The sequence below is a fragment of the Tauraco erythrolophus genome, chromosome Z, assembly GCF_009769465.1.
Source record: "Tauraco erythrolophus isolate bTauEry1 chromosome Z, bTauEry1.pri, whole genome shotgun sequence".
Taxonomy (NCBI): Eukaryota; Metazoa; Chordata; class Aves; order Musophagiformes; family Musophagidae; genus Tauraco; species Tauraco erythrolophus.
In genome coordinates, this window is record NC_141496.1 from 70,726,253 (window position 1) to 70,745,379 (window position 19,127).

Below are 19,127 nucleotides of genomic sequence, written 5' to 3' on the forward strand. Positions count from 1 at the left end.
ATCAATTAATGTTAGAATTATAACCAAATATTATTTTTAATGTATTTCTTGAAGCCTAGCAGGTGGGAATATGTGTGTGTGTGCGTGTCCCCTTCCCTTCGTACTCTTTTCACAAAGTACTGGGGTATTTACAAGAGCAATTCATACAGATAAATGATCTTCTTTCTTTCTTTTTTTAGGGTGGGACTCTTTGCTTTCTCTGAAAACCAGTTGTTCTTTCCAGCCACTAGGAAGGTGTAAGTGAGACAAATGTGAAGACCAAAATGGTGGAGCTGCCAGCGGAGGGGAATTCTCTGATAAGAGCTGTCTATCAAAGCTGCCTTCGCCTCACCAGGCTGTTACTAGAGGGTGGTGCCCATATCAACGAGAGCAATGACAGAGGTGAAACCCCTTTAATGATTGCCTGTAGGACAAAACATATGGACTCCCAGAGCGTTGGCAAAGCAAAGACGGTTAAATACCTACTAGAAAACAAGGCTGTCCTGAACATACAGGACAAATCTGGAAAGACAGTTTTGATGCACGCTTGACTGAAAAAAGCAGGCCCTGAAGTGGTATCTCTGCTCCTGAAAAGTGGAGCTGACCCAAGCCTGCAAGATCACTCCAGTTGCTCTGCACTTGTGCATGCAATAAACTCTGAAGACAGAGACGCTGAAAGCTCTTCTTAGTGCTTGCAGGGTGAGGGAAAGAAGTCATCATCCCCACAATGGACAAGCACCCCTTGGGAAAGCAGAAAAGAAGCAGTACTTAAATGTGCCTCCTGGAGACCTCGAGGAATGTTCCCCAACTGCTTGCACTTCCCCATCGGAAACGGAACTGAAAACATCTCAATCCCCACTTTCACATCCAAATGAAACTGAAAAAGCACTCCAGCTTTAAAGAGCTGGATCATCCAAGAAATGTGGACAACTCCTCTCAAATGGTTTCACTGAGGATAAAATCCAGCTCAACAAAAGTAGGGTCCGAGCCGGCACAAGTGCATCTGCTACAGTCCGAGCCTTGGATAAAGAGCTCTCTGTCACTGTTTCACCAGAATAAAACTGCCTCTTTACAAGAACTTCAGGATATCACTCCAGAAGAAGAGCTCTTTTAAAATCAATAGCCTTGCCTTATCAAAGAGGTTTATCACCAGACACCAAAGTATTGACATAAAAGACACTGTTCATTTATTGAAAACCTTTGATCAGATCGGATCAAGGAAATTATCATACGATGAGATAAACTCTCAGACTCCTTATCATGAAGATAAACATAACTCCAGTGGCATTCCTATGGATAAGGATTCCAGTTTGGGACAAATTTTATTTCAAACCTCAGCAGTATTATCCAGAAAAGAAATTGAGGAGCAAATCACTATAGCTCCGATTCTCAGTTAACTACTAGTCTTGAGTCCTGCTGCTGCAGAAGACAGTAAGTCAGCAATAGGAAAGAAAAAGATTCTTTCTCCATCTCACTTTTTGTTATCAAGTTCTAGAGAAGTCCTGGAGAACATGCCTGCTGTTATTCTGAGCAGGAGAAATCAAGCTTTTCTAGAAAGACAGGTTTCGGGAGCCTTCTTGTTGGATCACATTGCTCAGATGAGACCAGGTTTTCTTCCACCACTTAATGTGAATCCTCACCCCCCAATTCCAGATATTGCTTTCATAAACAGGGTTTCTGGGATGATTTCTTGTGGACAAAAGCACTCAACACCAGCAGCACCTGCTTTCCCTAGAGAAACCAAAAATATGAAAATGCTACTGAGGAGGCAGTCATTACAGACGGTGCAGATTAAACAATTAGTGAACTTTTAATCGTGGATTAAAGGGTTACAAAATCTCTATGATATGTACATACTCACTGCACTACCTGATTGTAATGATGCATATCATAAAAGACAGCTGGCCTGTGATGAAAGACTCTCTGCCTTGGAGTGAGTCAGTTGGAAAAAATACACTTAACTAATGACGCTGCTGTCTGCAACGGAGGAATGTTTATTACACTGTTTTCATAATGTTTTCCACTTCAGCACTGAAATCTTCCCTGTGACAGGCGGAACCCACAAAGGGTCTTAGGCACTGCAGTTTTCATTTTAGGCTGGAAATACTGTCCCTCCAGGGTTTCTCCAAATGTGTAGTCTTTCTCCACCTGGAAAGGTGGAACACGTGGAATTGGGGAACTTGAAACATTTGACTGTGGTGCTGTGCACCAGACTGTCTTGGTCCAGGCTGTGCAATATCCAGAAATCCCAGGCACAACCAATGCACAACGGGCGGGCAGTGGCAAGTGTACCTAGGCAGTGTCTCCTAGCTTCAGTGGCTTTACTGCACACAAACAGACAACACACAGACTAAATAAAATTAACGTTGCAGAACTGTGTTGCATGCACAGCTACGCCCAGGAAAGCCTAGCTAAAGACTGGGAGCCTGCTTTAGGCACCTGGCTGCCCACTGGAAGTCAGTCTGCTACGCAGAGCACTGGAGATCTCCAGTTTGGCCTATGATGCATGGGAAAGCCAAGAAGCCAGCATAGCCAGCAAGAAGTCCTGAAAAATCTCATGTAAAATGACCAAAAATGACCAAACCTTGTTCACGCTGTCAATTAGGCATGTCAATCAACTTGGGCTTCTAAAGCTATTCAGCTGCTGGAATCTGCTCATTTACAAAGAGGAAGTGTGGGAGGAGGCAGAGGCTGTATCTAAACTAGAGTCCATTACTTTCTGTAGTTCCAAACTCTCAAAAAACCACATCTCTAGATCATTCTGGAGCTCTTCTTTCTGCCCAGTCACAGGCCTGGATTTCTTGTCAAGACACGATACAGATGCTGGGACACATCCAGATGTTGTTTTGATCAGCAAGGACACTTCACACACATGCTTGGAGTGAGGAAGAGCTCTGTCCTCCTGCTTGGACAGACCTAAAAAAAAAAATCTGACAGCTACAATGCTCACTGGGGAGATGGAAGTCCTCATTTTGCCTAATCTGAAGCAGAGGGCTGAATTTCTCACAGATGAGAAACATGCCTTTGCCTCCAAGCTGTTACATATTTTTACGACTCTCTATGGAAAATCTGGTTTTCCTTCCCATTTAGTGTTCTGCGATTCCAAACATCTTCTTTGTCTTTGTGCATATTCCACAGATGCTTGATTTTGGATATTATGTTCAGCATTTTTATAGCTCATCTTCTAAAGACTGAGAAATATTTAATGTGTTCTGTTTTGTCATAATTTACAGAGATTAATTGTATTGAAGTTGTGTCTGTATAATGGGAATTTCTGTACACTGAAATGAGATACTTGTTTTTTTCTGAAAATACACAGAGGGTATTATCTGCCTTATTGCAGCCTTGGTAAAAATTCTCACAGTCTGATATTGTCTAACACATAACTGTAATGTTATTTAGCTTTGTCCTTAGTATAAGACAAATTCAAGTGGATGATAAACATACAGTCTCTGTAAATACCTTTTTATCTAAAGATATAAAAATGTCCAAAAGTTTCGATATGTGTATTTTGAAGAAGGGAACCATTTACATCTGGAAAGTAAAGGAGTATGGTTTATGTCTCTACACAACCTGTATGTCAAGTGCTGATCTGAAACTACAAATTTAAATCTTCAAATCCATTTTGCAACAAAATCTCTCTAGTCTCTGGTGACAACTGCTAGAAGGCAGATGACCTTACTGTTGATTCTCTGGCCAAGCTCTCAAAAGTAGTGAGAATAAGCAAAGACGCAAATCTGTAACGGAATTATCAAAATTAATTTTTCCCCACAAAACATGGGTCTTGAAAGCTGGAATGTCCTTTGCCCTCCTCCCATCACAGCTCTGCTAACTTGGGATGTGTAGCACTCTGGTGACAGCTGGGAAGGCCTACAGTGAGCTGCACTACGCTGTCACGTTTGACTTGATGGACATGGTTGTCATACTTGTTTAGTTTCTCACCCCTCAAAAGCCATGAGTACCAGTCACAAAAATACTGGTTTTTTCAATTAGAGGTGGACTATTCAGCCATAGAAGGACTCTTGATCTTTTATGGTTTGGCTGGCAAAGCCTAGTCTCTGCACGTAAACAAAGAAGTGTTCACTATGTTAAAAAAACAAACAAAAAACCCAACACCTGAGTTGGTACATTAAGCATTCAAAAATGAGAAAGTTCCCAAAGTTACGTACATTTTAAGAGCTATTAAGTACTGGTGGAAACATGGTGAAGGTGATGGAATATTTGGTTTCTTTCCGGTTCTGTCTCTTACTTCAGGAGGTGTTACTGGATCAGCATCTGCATATACCAGGTAGAAACAAGAATTACATGGAAATCTTTTTATGGCAGAGAAATTATGTGGAACAATATACGTCAATATTAAATTTTTAACTGGATACAAATTGGTCTCTACAAACACCACACACAGGCACAATATACTTTTCAAATGTTTTCACATTACAAATGGAAATGACAATTTTCTAGTCTGTTCCTCTCACAAGGAAGTTAAGTATTTGAAGTTAAAAATACATCTTCAAAAAAATACAAGTTCTTTTTTAGAAAACATCAACTAACAGCTCAGGTGTTCTAACTGGTATCTTTGCTGAAGGTGTAAAGCCCGATTTCTGCTGTACTGATTTTAAAATTAATTACCTATATGGGATTACAGCTCCCTCAACTGAAACAGTCATTTTTTTACAAAATGCTCAGACAGTGGAGGAAAATGGCAAATGTCTTGAGAAGTGAAGTTCTGCTGTAGTGTTGTCAGTATTTTGTGCTTACTTTTGATGCAGAAGTAATGCGAAAGGTTAACATCAATGTTTGTTGTTACATCAATGTTACAAGTGACCTTCAAAGGAAAAACAACGCAGTTTTGTTCTCTTGATGTTGTCATGATGCATAAATAAAAGCTATTGTTTCCCCATTCAGGGAATATGAAAATAGACACATCTTTTTATTCACCACTTAGGACACGCTGAGTCACGACCAACAGTACTCGCTCCTAAGTGTTTCTCAGGAAAACTGGAACAGTTTAGATTTAACCCAGCATAGCTAAATTTGTACAAAGTATTGTGTGAGAGAAGCTCTTTCAGTCTACCATTAGTTTACTGCCGTTCCACTTCAGTGGACATGCCCTTTGAAGTCTTAAACCTCGTCATTCTCTAGTCACCCATACTGTCTTTTAAGCAAAGAACGGGAAGCAAGACCTGAATTTCTAATGTGAAATTCTCCCAAAACATTGAAGTTAAAAACAACAAAATACCTTTCAGGTGTTCTTTATGCATCTTCATAAAGAAAACACCACAAGCTGAAACATCTTCCTTGCTAGTTTTAAGAGCTGTGGCTTCCCATCTAGAACCATCTGGACTAGTTCTCACGTTACAGCGAAAGATCAGTGAAGCTCGTCCACTCTACCTTACAGAAGGATTAATGGCCTAAAGTCCGTAAACATTTAAATGATATGAAATGGAAGTGACATTTCTGTGAGCGAGCACTCCTGTCAACATAAGTTACAGCTTTCAGTAAAAAACGCTACCTATAAGATTATTGATTTGAAACTAAGTGTTTCGAAAGGTGAGAAACATTTTTCACTTTTGGTTTTCACTTTCTCTGCAAAATGCTGTGAAATGCTACAGTGAAGTAAATTCTAGACAAATAGTGATGGCCTCAAAAAACAGTGGTCCTCTAAAAAACTTCATATTTTGGTTTAAGAAATTTAACAACAGCAAGTCACTACACAAAAACGCCGTAAAAAAAGCAGTTTTCAAGGCTGTGTTTAAGGCATGGTGTGCCAGGTCCAGTTTTCAAGACACCCTTCCCTGCACTTCTTGCTTTTGCTTTAAGGAGAAAGGCATTTAGAGTTGCTTTCTTTTGATTTTTGTCTTTTACAATTATGCAACACTTCCAAAAGAATATTGCCATAACCTGATGCAGCTACACAAGAAAAACAGTAAACTAAAACAATCATTAAATTTCTCTTTTTTTTCCTCTCATTGATCCTTAATAAGACCTTAATCTTTCTGCGTCTGTAATGCAGCACAACTAATTAATTTTCCAACTAAAATTGGGTATTTATAAATAAATGGATTCTTACATCAGTGAACCATATTCTATTAGTTGGTTACTTTGTTCGTGTAAGAAGAGTACGGCTTGTTATACAAAGGCTAACATTAGCCACAAATAACCATCCCTTGGGCCACAAAAATGATCCAAGGGCTGCAACACCTCTCCTAGGAAGCCAGGCTGAGACAGTTGGGGCTGTTCAGCCTGGAGAAGAGAAGGCTCCGGGGAGACCTTCTAGCAGCCTTCCAGCAGCTCAAGGGACCTTCGGGAAAGCTGGAGAGGGACTTTTTACGAGGGCGTGTAGTGACAGGACAAGGGGAAAGGGATTTAAACTGAAAGAGGGCAGGTTTCTATTAGATCTAAGACAGAAATTCTTCCCTCTGAGGGTGATGAGGCATTGGAAGACGTTGCCCAGAGCAGTTGTTGATGCCTCATTCCTGGAAGTGTTCACGGCCAGGCTGGATGAGGCTTTGAGCAACCTGGTATAGTGGAGGGTGCCCCTGCCCATGGCAGGGGGGTTGGAACTAGATGATCTTGAAGGTCCCTTCCAACCCTAACCATTCTGTGATTCTATGATCCTGCTAAAAGCTTTCACACTGTATTAACAAAAGGGACAACCTTTTTGGTTTTTCTATGAATGTTGAAATCCACAATTAGAGGGAAGAATGCCTGTTGCAAAATGTTTCCCAGCATTTCCCAATTTCCCAGCCACACATTTTCACATTAAAGTACTACCAGCTCTGTGATACCTTCAAGGAGATCAGGTTTGATAAGGATACATCTTAAGAAAACTCAGGGGTAGTTTGTTTCAGAGTGAAAGGGATAAAATTCCAATTTTTATGACTAATTGTTTGGATAAAATACCTAGCTACTAATCCTTTTAAAGACAATAGGTCTTTTACTCCTTTACACAAGTTAACTTTTTTTTTAATATAGAATACATAATATAATAGTTTACAAATATATAAAATATACATATAATTCCTGGTCTTCAAAGGATACGTGTCATCTGAGACAGGCATCTTGTTGGCCGATGATGAGTGTAGCTGGTTGAAAGCAAGTGGACACCCCATTGGAATGTCCTCGGCTTTAGCATTTGACACAACTGCAACATAAGCCTGCTTCTTTTTACTGGTATGGAACGGGCAACAGTACCCAAGGACTTTGCTAAGGGACTGAGGCACTCTTGTGATGGGAGCAGTTCAGTTACGTTGTACAAATTCTTTACTTAAACAAATTCCTTGCGAGTTATCTGTTAAAGTTCAACAAAGATGAAAGTCAGTTTGTAATAACCAAAGTACAGGAATTACAGAAGAAATACTGAAAACTTTTGCATCTGTATTAATCATCTATGGCAGTATTTACTACGTAGCAGGTGAAACGCATCATTAAGTCATGAAAAAAGTCTTGTCTGAAAGGAACCTCTGGAGGTCTCGTCCAACCTCCAGCTGAAAGCAGGGCTTTCCTCAGGCATACTGCTCATCTAAACTGAGATTCAGGAAGCCAAGGTATTAACAGCTCAACAATTAAGGAAGCACCGGAGGACTCTGCTGTCAACATGAAGTCAAACCCACTATTTTAAATTGAACCATCAAGATGGCACCTCCTGTGCTAGCACCACACTGTAGATCTAATGTTAATTCAGGGCTTTTGTCCCAAGCAGGAAACAAGTGAATTCTGTCCAGCCATTTAAAAAACATGCTAAGATCTTAAACTGAATAGTGAAGATCTTTTTTTAGAATTGCATGCAGTCCTGTTTATTCCCAAATTTCTGAAATGCAGATGCATGCTGATGAGCTGTAATTAATTCTGGTATTTTTCCCCTGAGGGCATCAGCTAGCAAATTTGAACACTTTCACGAGCTGCCACAGATGGCACGAGTTACAGTCTTCTCTCTCAAAACCTAGTCTGTTTTCAAGTATAAACTTGACCTGTACATACATTTTAAAACGACAGTTCTAAAATACATCTTAAATCTGCTTGGACAGATCCCCACCAAGATCACGAATTTGCACACGTAATTTTTTTCTGCTACAGCAATGAGAGGAATCACAATTAGGCAGTGAAAGCACCAGCTAAAATGACAGAAAGGTCACTGAAAAACTCAAGGCAACCAAGCCAAAGTATAAAGATTTTAAAAAGCAACATACGATTGCCCTGAAAATTCAGATGTTCACAATTCAGAAGATGATAGAGTACAACACTTTGAATTTTACTGGAAGTACTATCAAAAATAATGCTTCTTTATTATGGGGTTTAATGAATAAGCTCTGCTGTGGCAGGCTAAGATGTTATCCCCAGCTGCTTGTTGCACTGATCTGCCAGAAGTCACTGCTCCGCTGTAAGCGAACACAGACCTTAATGCCCCAGCGCGAGCTGGAGTACCTGCAGTATGGAGAGAGTATTTTCTTCTACCGTGCTACTAAAAGGTTGATAATTACAGTAACTGGCAGTAAAAAGACATCGGAAGTAATAGCAGCTCTGATCAGCAGCACTGTTTTTATTGTACAGCATTTGGAAAAGTCAGACCTATGGCAGACTCCATCTTGAACGACTGGCATTTTTGAAGTGGGACTCTGAAGTCCTTTTGCAGAATACTTTCACTTCTGTAGACTTTCATTCCTGTAATACTTTCATTTCCAGCAGGAAATGGGATTATGTGGCCAATCAGGTTGACAAAGTAGAGACAGATAAAATACTGCTTTTTAAGCGCTGCTGAAATCATCTTCAAAACTTCAGCAACGGCACCCGAAGAAGTATTGCTCATCACCTGTGTCACTCATTTGACCATATCTCTGCTGGGTGCTTGTATTCTTCAAATGCTTTTACACAATTGGACTTTCCTAATGCCAGGTAACTTTAAAAGCTTTTTTAAATCACTGCACTTGGCTGGAGATTCCTTATGGAAAAATAAGAGGTGGTTGTTTTTACATTAATTTAAACAATAATTAAAATGAAGAAAAAACCCACGACAAACCAACACCCACAAACGTCTACTTCTCTTGTCCTTTCCCTTCTCTGTCCGGGCAGATGTTTACACATTCCGTAACAACAGAAAGACTAAGCCTGGTCACAGTTTTCTGCACTTTCATGAACTTTCACAGGAAAACTGTGATTGCACTACACAGAACAACAGGTACAAATCCCATTTTACAACCATCTAGTAATTTTATTGCATTTCTCTAGCGTACTTAGGTGCTGATGAAGCTCTTTCATTTAATGTGGAGGTGGATTCTCTGTCTCCTGCCAAAACAGACATCGTACGCGCAAATTCCAACACAGCTGAAGTCAGGAGTTGCAGAGGTGTGGACCTGGAAATCACAGCCCACTTTGAATCCCATTTCAAACTTTGCAAGGCAATCTCATCAGGTTTTCAGGTGTATTTTCCATTAAAGACGATGGAACAGCTAAGGGTTAAAATTCTACACAAACCTCTGAAAATTTAATGAAGTCAGCCCAAAGAAACTGAATTTACTTCAATATACAAGCATCTCACCACACAGAAAGCAAGACAACTTTTCTGTATTGCAAACCATGTCGAAGACATCTACCACCACATCACCTGCAGGAGGAGGTCAGACATTCAAACGAGTACACCTAATTCTTGAATTGAGACATCCTCAACAGATCATTAGTACTGGAGTTGATCGGGAAACAGAATTCCTCTCCTTTGGGGAAAAAAAAACAACACTTTGTGAAAAGAAAGATATTTGTGCTGGTACGGGATGATGTTTCTGAATTAGGATGAATATCAGCAGAGCTGGTACAGAAGCTGGCTTTTCAGCAAGCTTTTCAGAAGCTCCTTGAAAAACCTTGACGCTTTCATCCCCCCTCCCTGGTAGAGAAGGACACCAAGAAAGCTGGATGATGGCAGGAGACACCTGTGTGCTGCCAGGCAGAGAGATCCAGGGGGCTCATCCTGGCGGCTACTGTCTGACTTCCCAGTCAGACGGTTGTCTTTCCCAGTTCCTTTGCACAAGCAGAAAACCAACAGGAGCTTCCCTGACAGGCACTACTGTTCCAGTTTCCTCAATGGGAAAACTTTGCTCAATAGCAACTCAGTAAATGACTCTGAAATCATTATTTGTTGTTCGAAACACTTTGAAAGCTTTTATTCTAGCAGTGCCTTTAGTAGCGCTCACTAAGTTTCCATGCATTCTCTGTTCAGGAAGGAGTGCATCACACTAAAGTGCACAATAAGAAACAGTTTGGTCTATTGTCGCCAACAGAGAGTTCACGCTACCTGTACAATTATTAGTTAGTCAGAACGCAAGCAATATACAAATCTTTGTGTCTCCAGATACCTCTTAAAATTCAGCTTGATGCCTTTGTTTGTGCTGACAATCTCTTTTAGGCATTCTTCCAATGTGTTGTCGCTGTCTGTTTCAGGTGGGCAGGGTCTCCATTCCCTCCCTTGCCACCATGGAGAAGAACATCTGCTTCTATCATGTGAACATCACCTGTTGATGTAAAAAAATGAGTGCTCTAACAGAAGCCAATCCAATAGTTCCAGTGTCTGCTCCAGAGTAACACATGGCACGTCCTTCTACACTGGACCATGCACACTTACTCCACAAAGACCCCCCAGTACAAGTTGCTGTGTGAGAAGTAACAGCAATGCATTTCTGTGGCACTTTTTCCACTAGACTCTTCAGAAATCTATACACACGTGAAAACTGGGTTTTGTCGATACGTTTGGCCAAGAAGCCGCGACGATTTAGGGAGGGAGGGAGGTAGGGAGGGAGGACTTTCAGTCAGGTCCTTCCCATTTCCTGTGCTCCCAAGCGGATCCACGAGCACAAGTCTCAGCGCACTGGCAAGGGCGACCTGCCACGAGATGCAGCAGGAAAGCACAGCGACACCTTGACCACTGCTGCCCAGGCGGGCGTCCCAGGGAGCTGCCGTCTAACCCCGTGCGACGGCAGCAAAGGAACCGGTTCCACCATCAGCTGAAGCTTCTGCGCTCTGAAGCGCCAACACGTAAACCCGGCAACGCTCCACACAAGCTCTGCCCGAGTGCACGGAGCCACCAGACGCCTCGGCCGGCCTTCGCGGCGGCGGCTGGCGGGGACAGACGGCCGTCCCGCGGCGGGCAGACCCCATGCGCCTCGCCTGCGGGACGAACCGCGAGCGCCTCACAGCACGGCCGCGCCCGCTCCATCCCGGCCCTCCCCGCCAGCCCCGCGGCGGCTACCCGCAGGCCGGGACGGCCGGCAGCGGCCCGCACGTACTTCTCGCAGCCTCCCTGGCCCGGGCCCCGCTGTTCGCGGCGTGAAACCACCTGATGGCCGCCCCGCCTCTCGCCCCGACGCCCCAGAAAGTGATCCACCGCCGCCTCGCTGCAGGCGCCTGCGGCGGCGGCCCGGGAGACGGCGCCTCAGCACCGCCGCCCGGCGGGACCGGGGGCATAGGCGGCGGGGGCGAAGGCCTGGGCCTCGCCGGGCAGCTCTCACCCTGCGCCTCCTCCGCCGTCGCCTCGCCGGGGAGCGGGGTGCGCTCCTCTGCCCGCCGGACCGGGCCCCGCAGGTCTGCCGGCGCTCCGCGGCCCGGGGAAGGGCAGCGACGGCGGCCGCTCCCGGCGAGCGCCGCGGGGAATGTTTCCGGAGGCAGCGGAAGCCCGGCCGCCCGCCCGGGGCTGCGGCGGGAACGGGGCGGCGAGGAGAGTGCCCGAGAAGCCGCAGAGACCGCACACAGCCACCCAAGAGTTGTCTCTTCTTTTTTCCATCTTTGCTTTAAAGAACAGAGAGAAGATATCGAGCGTTTTCTCTATTCATCGATGAAGTTGAAAGGAAATCGCTCCCTTCACAGTCGAGCAGTATGCAAACGCTTTATAGTTGCTAAAACTCTCACTGATGCCATGTCTCACCTTACTTACATATACAGGTTGATCTACATGCCTGCGTGCAGCAATGTTCGACTTTCATGAACTCTTAAAAGACAAAGAAAAAATTCTTTGAAGACTATAGGGGTCAGCATGAATAAGGATTAGGTAGCAGACAATAGTTTCAACTGGAAGACAGGAACATTTTTGAGGATACTCTCAGCTCAGCATGTATCTGAGCACAGAATCTGAGCAGATTTAATGATCCTATGCCATTCTATGATTCTATGATTCTGGTAAAAGGGCTTTTCTGTTGGGTTTGGGGCCTTTTAAAGCTGCTTTACATCACAAGCTGAATAATGGAGGAGAAGATGAAAAAAAAGGTGGAAAAGATAGGTTATGTTTAACTTCTATGATCAGAACACATTTGGAATGGTTTATACAGCATTTCTGTGGGGTTTCTGCAGGATTTCAATGTCTCCGTAGCATCGATATTGCACGTTCATCTCGAAATGAAAACTTCTAATTGAATTTGTTTGAAAAATACGGCAATAGTCAAGTTTGGGTGACATGAGTGGCTCCATCTGTCAGACTCATGACAACACTTTGCGGAAGCATTAGTTTACAATAGTCATTTATAAATTAATGCATACGTCTATTTCCCTCTGTTTAAATGAACTCGAATTGGTCTTCAGGTGTGGGAAACTACAGCTGGTCTGTGGATCCCAAGACAGAAGATGAAGAAACTGACCTTGGAGAGATTGCTGTATACCCCTGCAGATCTGAAAACTCCCTGAACAGCAGAAATGGAAAACAACTTGCAGATGCTGGGAGAGCCAGGGAACCGTAAGATAAGGAGGAACTGTAAGATAAGAAACTGGACTGTGTTTTTGCACTAATTGTCTGATGTGATGAATTTGGCTTGGATTATACAGAGCGCGTGATCACCAATCATAGATTAGGCTAAGGTGCGTGAACAGCTATAGTTAACCAATCACCTAATTGTTTATGTTGCGTGCACTGTTAGAGTTAGTATAAAAGTGTGCTGGAACCTGCAAGAGTTAGATGGAATTAATTATATAATAAATTAATACTACTTGAACCTGTGTATGTCGTGTTCATCTCAACAGCGACATACAGCAACCTTCAGGTTGTCTGATTCCTCTGATTCTACATTAGCCCACTGTACATTTTTCACCTCTGAGTTACACAGAAGTTGTGTTGGGCATTATGGGAGTTTTCCTCCCTGGCTTGAGGAAGGCCTGGTCAATCCGTCACTCCTAACTCCTCTGTAAGCATCACCCTGGTGCTTTTTCAGAACCTCTTCCACAGCTGTGGCTGCAGCAGGATTTCCTGCATGAGGAGGTGCTGCCCACATGGCTCCCGGTCTCCGGGGCCCTTGGTCAATGGTGGGGCATGAGGGGCATGGAAAGGCAGCAGGAGAAGGGAGAGAAAGCAGCACTGAGAGACTGTGTCAGGGAAACCAGAATTTATTTCTTTTTTTTTTTTTTCAATTAACAGAAGTTGGAGCCCTGTTAGTGCTGCTGGTGGGGCGGCTTCTTGCAGGGCGGGGGAGAGTCCCGGGAGTCGGGGGCCCTCCGCTTTGGGGGGCGCCGGGGTCCCTCAGGTGAGCGGTCCCTGTCCTGGCCGGGAGCGGAGGGTCTACGGCTGCAGCCCTGAGCAGAGGGTCCTGCCACCACCTCCCCCGGCTCCTCCTGGAGCTGCTCCTGCTCTGCAGCGATGGGCACAGATGGGGGTTGTCCGGGACCCCCGCTGAGGGTGACCGCGGACATGCCATCATCCTCCTCAACGTCGGTGCTTGAAGAGCTTCTGGGGGAGGCCAAGTTGGGGGTGGGAGTCCCCACCCGGGAGCTGCTGCAGCTGGAGCTGCTGGAGCTGGAGCCAGCCGCACGGCTCTCATCCTCCTCCCTGGCAGCCTGGGAGCGCAGCAGCCTCTGGGCCTCCTGGCTGCACCGGTGCGCAATGATGTCAATGACACCATGCACCAGTGGTGCTGCGTGTTCCTCGAGGTAGACCTGCAGCCTCTGGACCATGAGTTCCTCATCTGGACCGCAGATGCACAGGACGTGCAAGATGCTGCTCTCTGCACTATTTGCCTGCCACCACCGCGCCCCATATATTGCCTGCAGCTCCTGGCGCAGCCAAGGCAGCACAGGACTGAGGAGATGCTCTTGTCTTTGGAAAAGTTCTGCCCAGACCTCAGGCAGGAGCCCACCCACAACAGCCCCGGCATCTGTCCCTGAAGCCTCCTCCTGCGCTGGAGACAGCCTCCCGTGTGGAGAGGATGGAGGAGACACCATTGGCTGATGGGGGTTGTTTTCGGCCGGGTGGCCAGGAGCTGTTCCTGCCTGGCTGCTCTCTTCGGGCACATCTTCAGGGAGAGTGATGACACACTCTAGATAGTCTTCTTCCCGCACAGAAAACTTGACAGTCTCCATCTGTCTTCTGCAGAGAGGGCAGTCTGGTTTCATCTTTGCCCAACGCAGGATGCAGCCCAGGCAGAAATGGTGGCCACAGGGCAGCGCATAAGCGACGTCTTTCCGAGCATCATGGCAGATGGGACAGATCCACTCTGACTCAGTCGCCATGTTTGTGCTCAACAGAGGGTTGGGAAGAGCTGAGGATGAGGAGCCGCCCTCCCTCGCTGGTGTCGTGCTGCAAAAGGTGTTGTGCACTGCAAGAGGGAGAGACACCATGATCACTTGCTGTCCCGGGGACGGAGGAAATGCCCAGGTCCCTCAAGAAGGACAACCTCCCGGGTCCCCAAGCCCCACTGCCTGCCCCATGGCCATCCCAGGGGGACGTTTCCCTGCACAGCTCACCTGCTCTGTTGCAAGCACACACTGCAGTGCCCGGCTGCCTGAACCAGGCAGAGCCGGGGAAACACAGGGGATGTCTCTGGAATGGGCACCGAGAGCTGCAGACAGCAGCCCCCAGAGCGCCACCCAGCACCAGGAGAAGCCTCGCTCCACACTCCAGACCTCGCAGGCACGTCTGCCAGGATGCCAGGCACGAGCCAAACTGAGCCACGCTCTGCCGTTGCCCCAAGATAAGCAGTGAGGGACGTGAGGTCACAGTCCATCACTCGGTGACATCACAGTCCACCACCGGGTATCATCACTCTCCATCATGTCTGCCCCTGCGGCACTCCCACCTCTGCACACACATCTGGGGCTACTGCAGCACCACTCTCCTCTCCCTCTCCTCACCTGTGTTTTCTGCTCAGCTTTGCTGTTTCATGACAGTCACCATGGCCTGTGTCTGCCATTCAGACCCATCAGGTGCCCTTTGAATTCCCTTTCTCCAGCACAGCCCCCTACCAAAAGAAACAACTTTTCCCCATTGGTCCCAACTTGGCTACAGCTGGTCCCAGATTTGGTATTTCGGACAGCATTATTTAGGCAAGATGAATCTTAAATAACTTTACAGATAGTGTTATGCTGGTGCTCTTCCCCTGGCAAGACTCCTCTTCCCAATGTGTCTCCAGTGCTCCAGTTTATCTGTTCATCCTGGCCATCTCTCGGACAACTCCTTCACCAGCTGTGAAATCCAGCCATCCCTCACAGCGCTGTCCGACACTTTTACTGGTTTCTGACACCACCACGTGCAGCCATTTCTGATGTTCGGCAATGGGCCAGTCTGCAACCGAGTTATTTGTCTTCAGCTCTTATATACATATGTATGGTATGTACGTACATACATATGGCATGTCTATACATATGGTATGTACATACATATGATATGCATGTACATACATACATACATACAAGACTATTTTCATTTGCCTTCAATTGAATTTGTAGAGTGTCTTCAATATACAAATATACACTGTGACTAGTTGGGTGGAAAGGAAGTTACTTGCACTTGGATTTCTTGCTTGGGCTTTTCTTTGTATTCCAAGATATTTTTCATCTGGATTTGAAGCGGAGGGTGACTTCTTTCTGCGTATTGTATGTAACCGTCTTGTGCATGTTAAGATTGTAGAGGATTATGCTGCTTTTCTAGCAACGGGGTATTTTTTGGACTTTGTACTTACTGTAGGATTAGCTAGCACAGGTGTTACCTAGTGACAGTTTCTTGTTTAGAAAAACGACTTTAATTACTAAGTGTGCATAGCACATGCAAATAATCTCTACCTACCAATAAAACCCTCCAGAACTTGTAGCCTCAGAGGAGTGATTAATTAAGTGTTGCTACTATTTTCTCTCCCTTTTTTTTTAAAGAATTGGTAACAAAGGATAACGCTTTGCTGGGTTCAATCTCTTGGCTTTTCTTGCAATAAGTGTTTCCTGGAAAGCTCCCATGTTAGACAGAGAGCAGCCTCCTTGGAAACTAGCTGTTAGAGTTAAGTCTAAGTCATACTGGATATATTTCTCCGACCTCTAGAGGTCTTTTTACTTCTGTAGCTGTCAGTCACTTCACCCAGAAGCAGGTCTGAATCATAATGAAACTTGCACGACCATATCCAAGTGGAGACCGGTCACGAGTGGCGTCCCTCAGGGGTCCGTGTTGGGCCCGGCCCTCTTCAACATCTTTGTCGGTGACGTGGACAGTGGCATGGAGTGCACCCTCAGCAAGTTCGCCGATGACACCAAGCTGTGTGGTGCCGTCGATACGCTGGAAGGGAGGGATGCCATCCAGAGGGACCTCGACAGGCTGGAGAGGTGGGCCCGTGCCAACCTCATGAAGTTTAACCAGGCCAAGTGCAAGGTCCTACATCTGGGTCGTGGCAATCCCAGGCACAAATACAGACTGGGTGGAGAATGGATCGAGAGCAGCCCTGAGGAGAAAGACTTGGGAGTACTGGTGGACAAGAAGCTCAATATGAGCCGGCAATGTGCTCTTGCGGCCCAGAAGGCCAACCGCGTCCTGGGCTGCATCAAGAGGAGCGTGGCCAGCAGGTCGAGAAAGGTGATTCTCCCCCTCTACTCTGCCCTCGTGAGACCTCACCTGGAGTATTGCGTCCAGTTCTGGAGTCCCCAACATAAGAAGGACATGGACCAGTTGGAGAGGGTCCAGAGGAGGGCCACGAAGATGATAAGAGGGCTGGAGCACGTTTCCTATGAGGACAGGCTGAAAGAGTTGGGGCTGTTCAGCCTGGAGAAGAGAAGGCTCCGGGGTGACCTTATAGCGGTCTTCCAGTACCTCAAGGGGGCCTACAAGAAAGATGGGGAGAGGCTGTTCAGGAGGGACAGTTGTGATAGGACAAGGGGTAATGGTTTTAAAATAGAGGGAGGTAGATTCAGGTTGGATATTAGGAAAAAATTTTTTACCATGTGTCTCGGTTTGAAAAAAAAAAAAAAAAACAAAAAAAAAAACAGAGGTCTGCTAAGGAAGGCAGGAGCCTCCCTCGAAATGGAAACTGTAAACCCCCTCCCTCCGAATTACTAAAATTTTGAAATTAAAGGGCTCTCAGGCAAAGATATGGGAGTAGAAATAACAGTTCTTTACTGGGAAGATTAAAGAGAAGGGAAAACAACAACAACAACAACCCAAATGCAACAGTACACAAAAGAAAAAAAAAAAAAAACAGAAACCCGCTGACAGAGTCAGAATACGACCTGACACCCTGCTGGTCAGGGTGCTGGCAGCAGTCTGATCAAGCGGTGGCTGCGGTCCTCCTGCAATGGCAGACGTGGCTCCACAGAAGCAGCGATCCTGCCGAAGGGCGCGGGCCCCTCCGAAGGGCCGGCGGTGCTGCAGATGGCCCGGTCTTCCTCGAGTGGCTGCTCTGTCCCAAGTAGTCCAGCAGCAGCCCGAAGCGCCCGTCTGTCTCTCCCGGTGACTGCCCGAGCCCGACCGCCGCCGCCGCCCCTTTCCCGCGCGCCCCCGGGTGCAGTCCCCAGGCCCGCCCTCTCCTCCCCCGCTGGAGCATCTCACATGGGGCCGATGTTGTTCTGGGAGTCTGGCCGCAGATCCTTGATTGCCCATCAAACAGAGATGGCTCCTGGAGGGAGTGATCCACAGTCATGGGCAAGGCATTGATGGCCCATTAACAGAAGACAGTCTGGGAGGAGGAGGCAAGGGAAACATTGCCCACCTGGTTTCAGCAGCTCATGAAGATGGTGATAGAATACATACTTTGGGCACATCTTACATCATAACCTAGGACATAATCCACCCCTTATTCTATTACCATCTACATCATACTCAAATCAATACCCTCCTACAGAGATACACATATATATATAGAGAGAGAGAGAGAGAGATACAGAATGAAGAAAAAAAAAAAAAAAAACAAACCAAAACCAAAACCCCTTACATACAGTTCTCACTTAAAATCAGGTCTCCTTGTGGTACACAACGTGTTTCCCCATCTTTCTGCATTACCCACCAAGTGTAACCAGGTCCTTGAGCAAAAACAATCCCACGGATGGGTTTGCCTTTGTCTGAGGTGGGATTAATCCAAACGGTCTTTCCTAACATACCTCTCATGTGCACCACAGGGACTTTATCTCCATCCACTGTATGCAAGGGTTCAGATTGGGGCGGGACCAGCTCGATTGACGGACCCTCGGGTATTGACCATCCAGGTGGCTTTCGCTAAGTTCATTTCCCAATTTCTGAAGGTTCCCCCACTAAGTGCCTTCAGGGTAGTCTTAAGCAGTCCATTACACCGTTCAACCTTCCCAGCAGCTGGTGCATGGTAAGGGATATGATATATCCATTCAATACCATGTTCTCTGGCCCAGGTGTTTATAAGGCCATTTTTGAAATGGGTCCCGTTGTCTGATTCGATTCTCTCAGGGGTGCCATGTCTCCACAGGATTTGCTTTTCCAGACCCAAGATGGTGTTACGGGCAGTAGCGTGAGGCACAGGGTAGGTCTCCAACCATCCTGTGGTGGCTTCTACCATGGTGAGCACATAATGCTTGCCTTGGCGGGTTTGAGGCAGTGTGATGTAATCAATCTGCCAGGCCTCCCCATACTTGTATTTTGACCACCGCCCACCATACCATAGGGGTTTCACTCGCTTAGCCTGCTTAATTGCAGCGCATGTCTCACAGTCATAGATAACCTGGGAGATACTGTCCATGGTTAAATCCACCCCTCGGTCTCGTGCCCACTTATAGGTGGCATCTCTGCCCTGATGGCCTGAGGCATCATGGGCCCATCGAGCTAAGAACAACTCGCCTTTATGTTGCCAATCCAAGTCTATCTGGGACACCTCTATTTTCGCAGCCTGATCTACCTGCTTGTTGTTATAAATGCTCTTCATTAGCCCGGCTCTTAGGGACATGAGCATCTACATGGCGGACTTTCACAG

At 46.0% G+C, this 19,127-nt stretch overlaps 2 protein-coding genes and 1 pseudogene across 2 annotated transcripts; 2 read left to right on the forward strand and 1 right to left on the reverse strand.

Annotated features, from left to right (window-relative positions):
* LOC104380307 (eukaryotic translation initiation factor 2D-like) overlaps positions 1–19,127 on the forward strand; it is a 777,252-nt pseudogene that overhangs the window by 11,317 nt on the left and 746,808 nt on the right.
* LOC104380304 (ankyrin repeat domain-containing protein 34B-like) lies at positions 264–1,793 on the forward strand. The gene is given in 8 exon segments (XM_086629145.1): positions 264–649; positions 651–680; positions 682–734; positions 737–857; positions 859–1,083; positions 1,085–1,299; positions 1,302–1,384; positions 1,386–1,793. Coding segments are annotated over 8 exon segments (1,521 nt in total).
* On the reverse strand, positions 13,375–14,448 carry LOC147526450 (E3 ubiquitin-protein ligase Topors-like). Its single transcript, XM_086629817.1, has one exon. The coding sequence runs from the start codon at positions 14,446–14,448 to the stop codon at positions 13,375–13,377; it is 1,074 nt and encodes a 357-aa protein (XP_086485943.1).

Excerpts from the sequence above, each read along its gene's own strand:
- LOC147526450 (XM_086629817.1), bottom strand. The coding sequence starts at position 14,448 with ATGGCGACTGAGTCAGAGTGGATCTGTCCCATCTGCCATGATGCTCGG.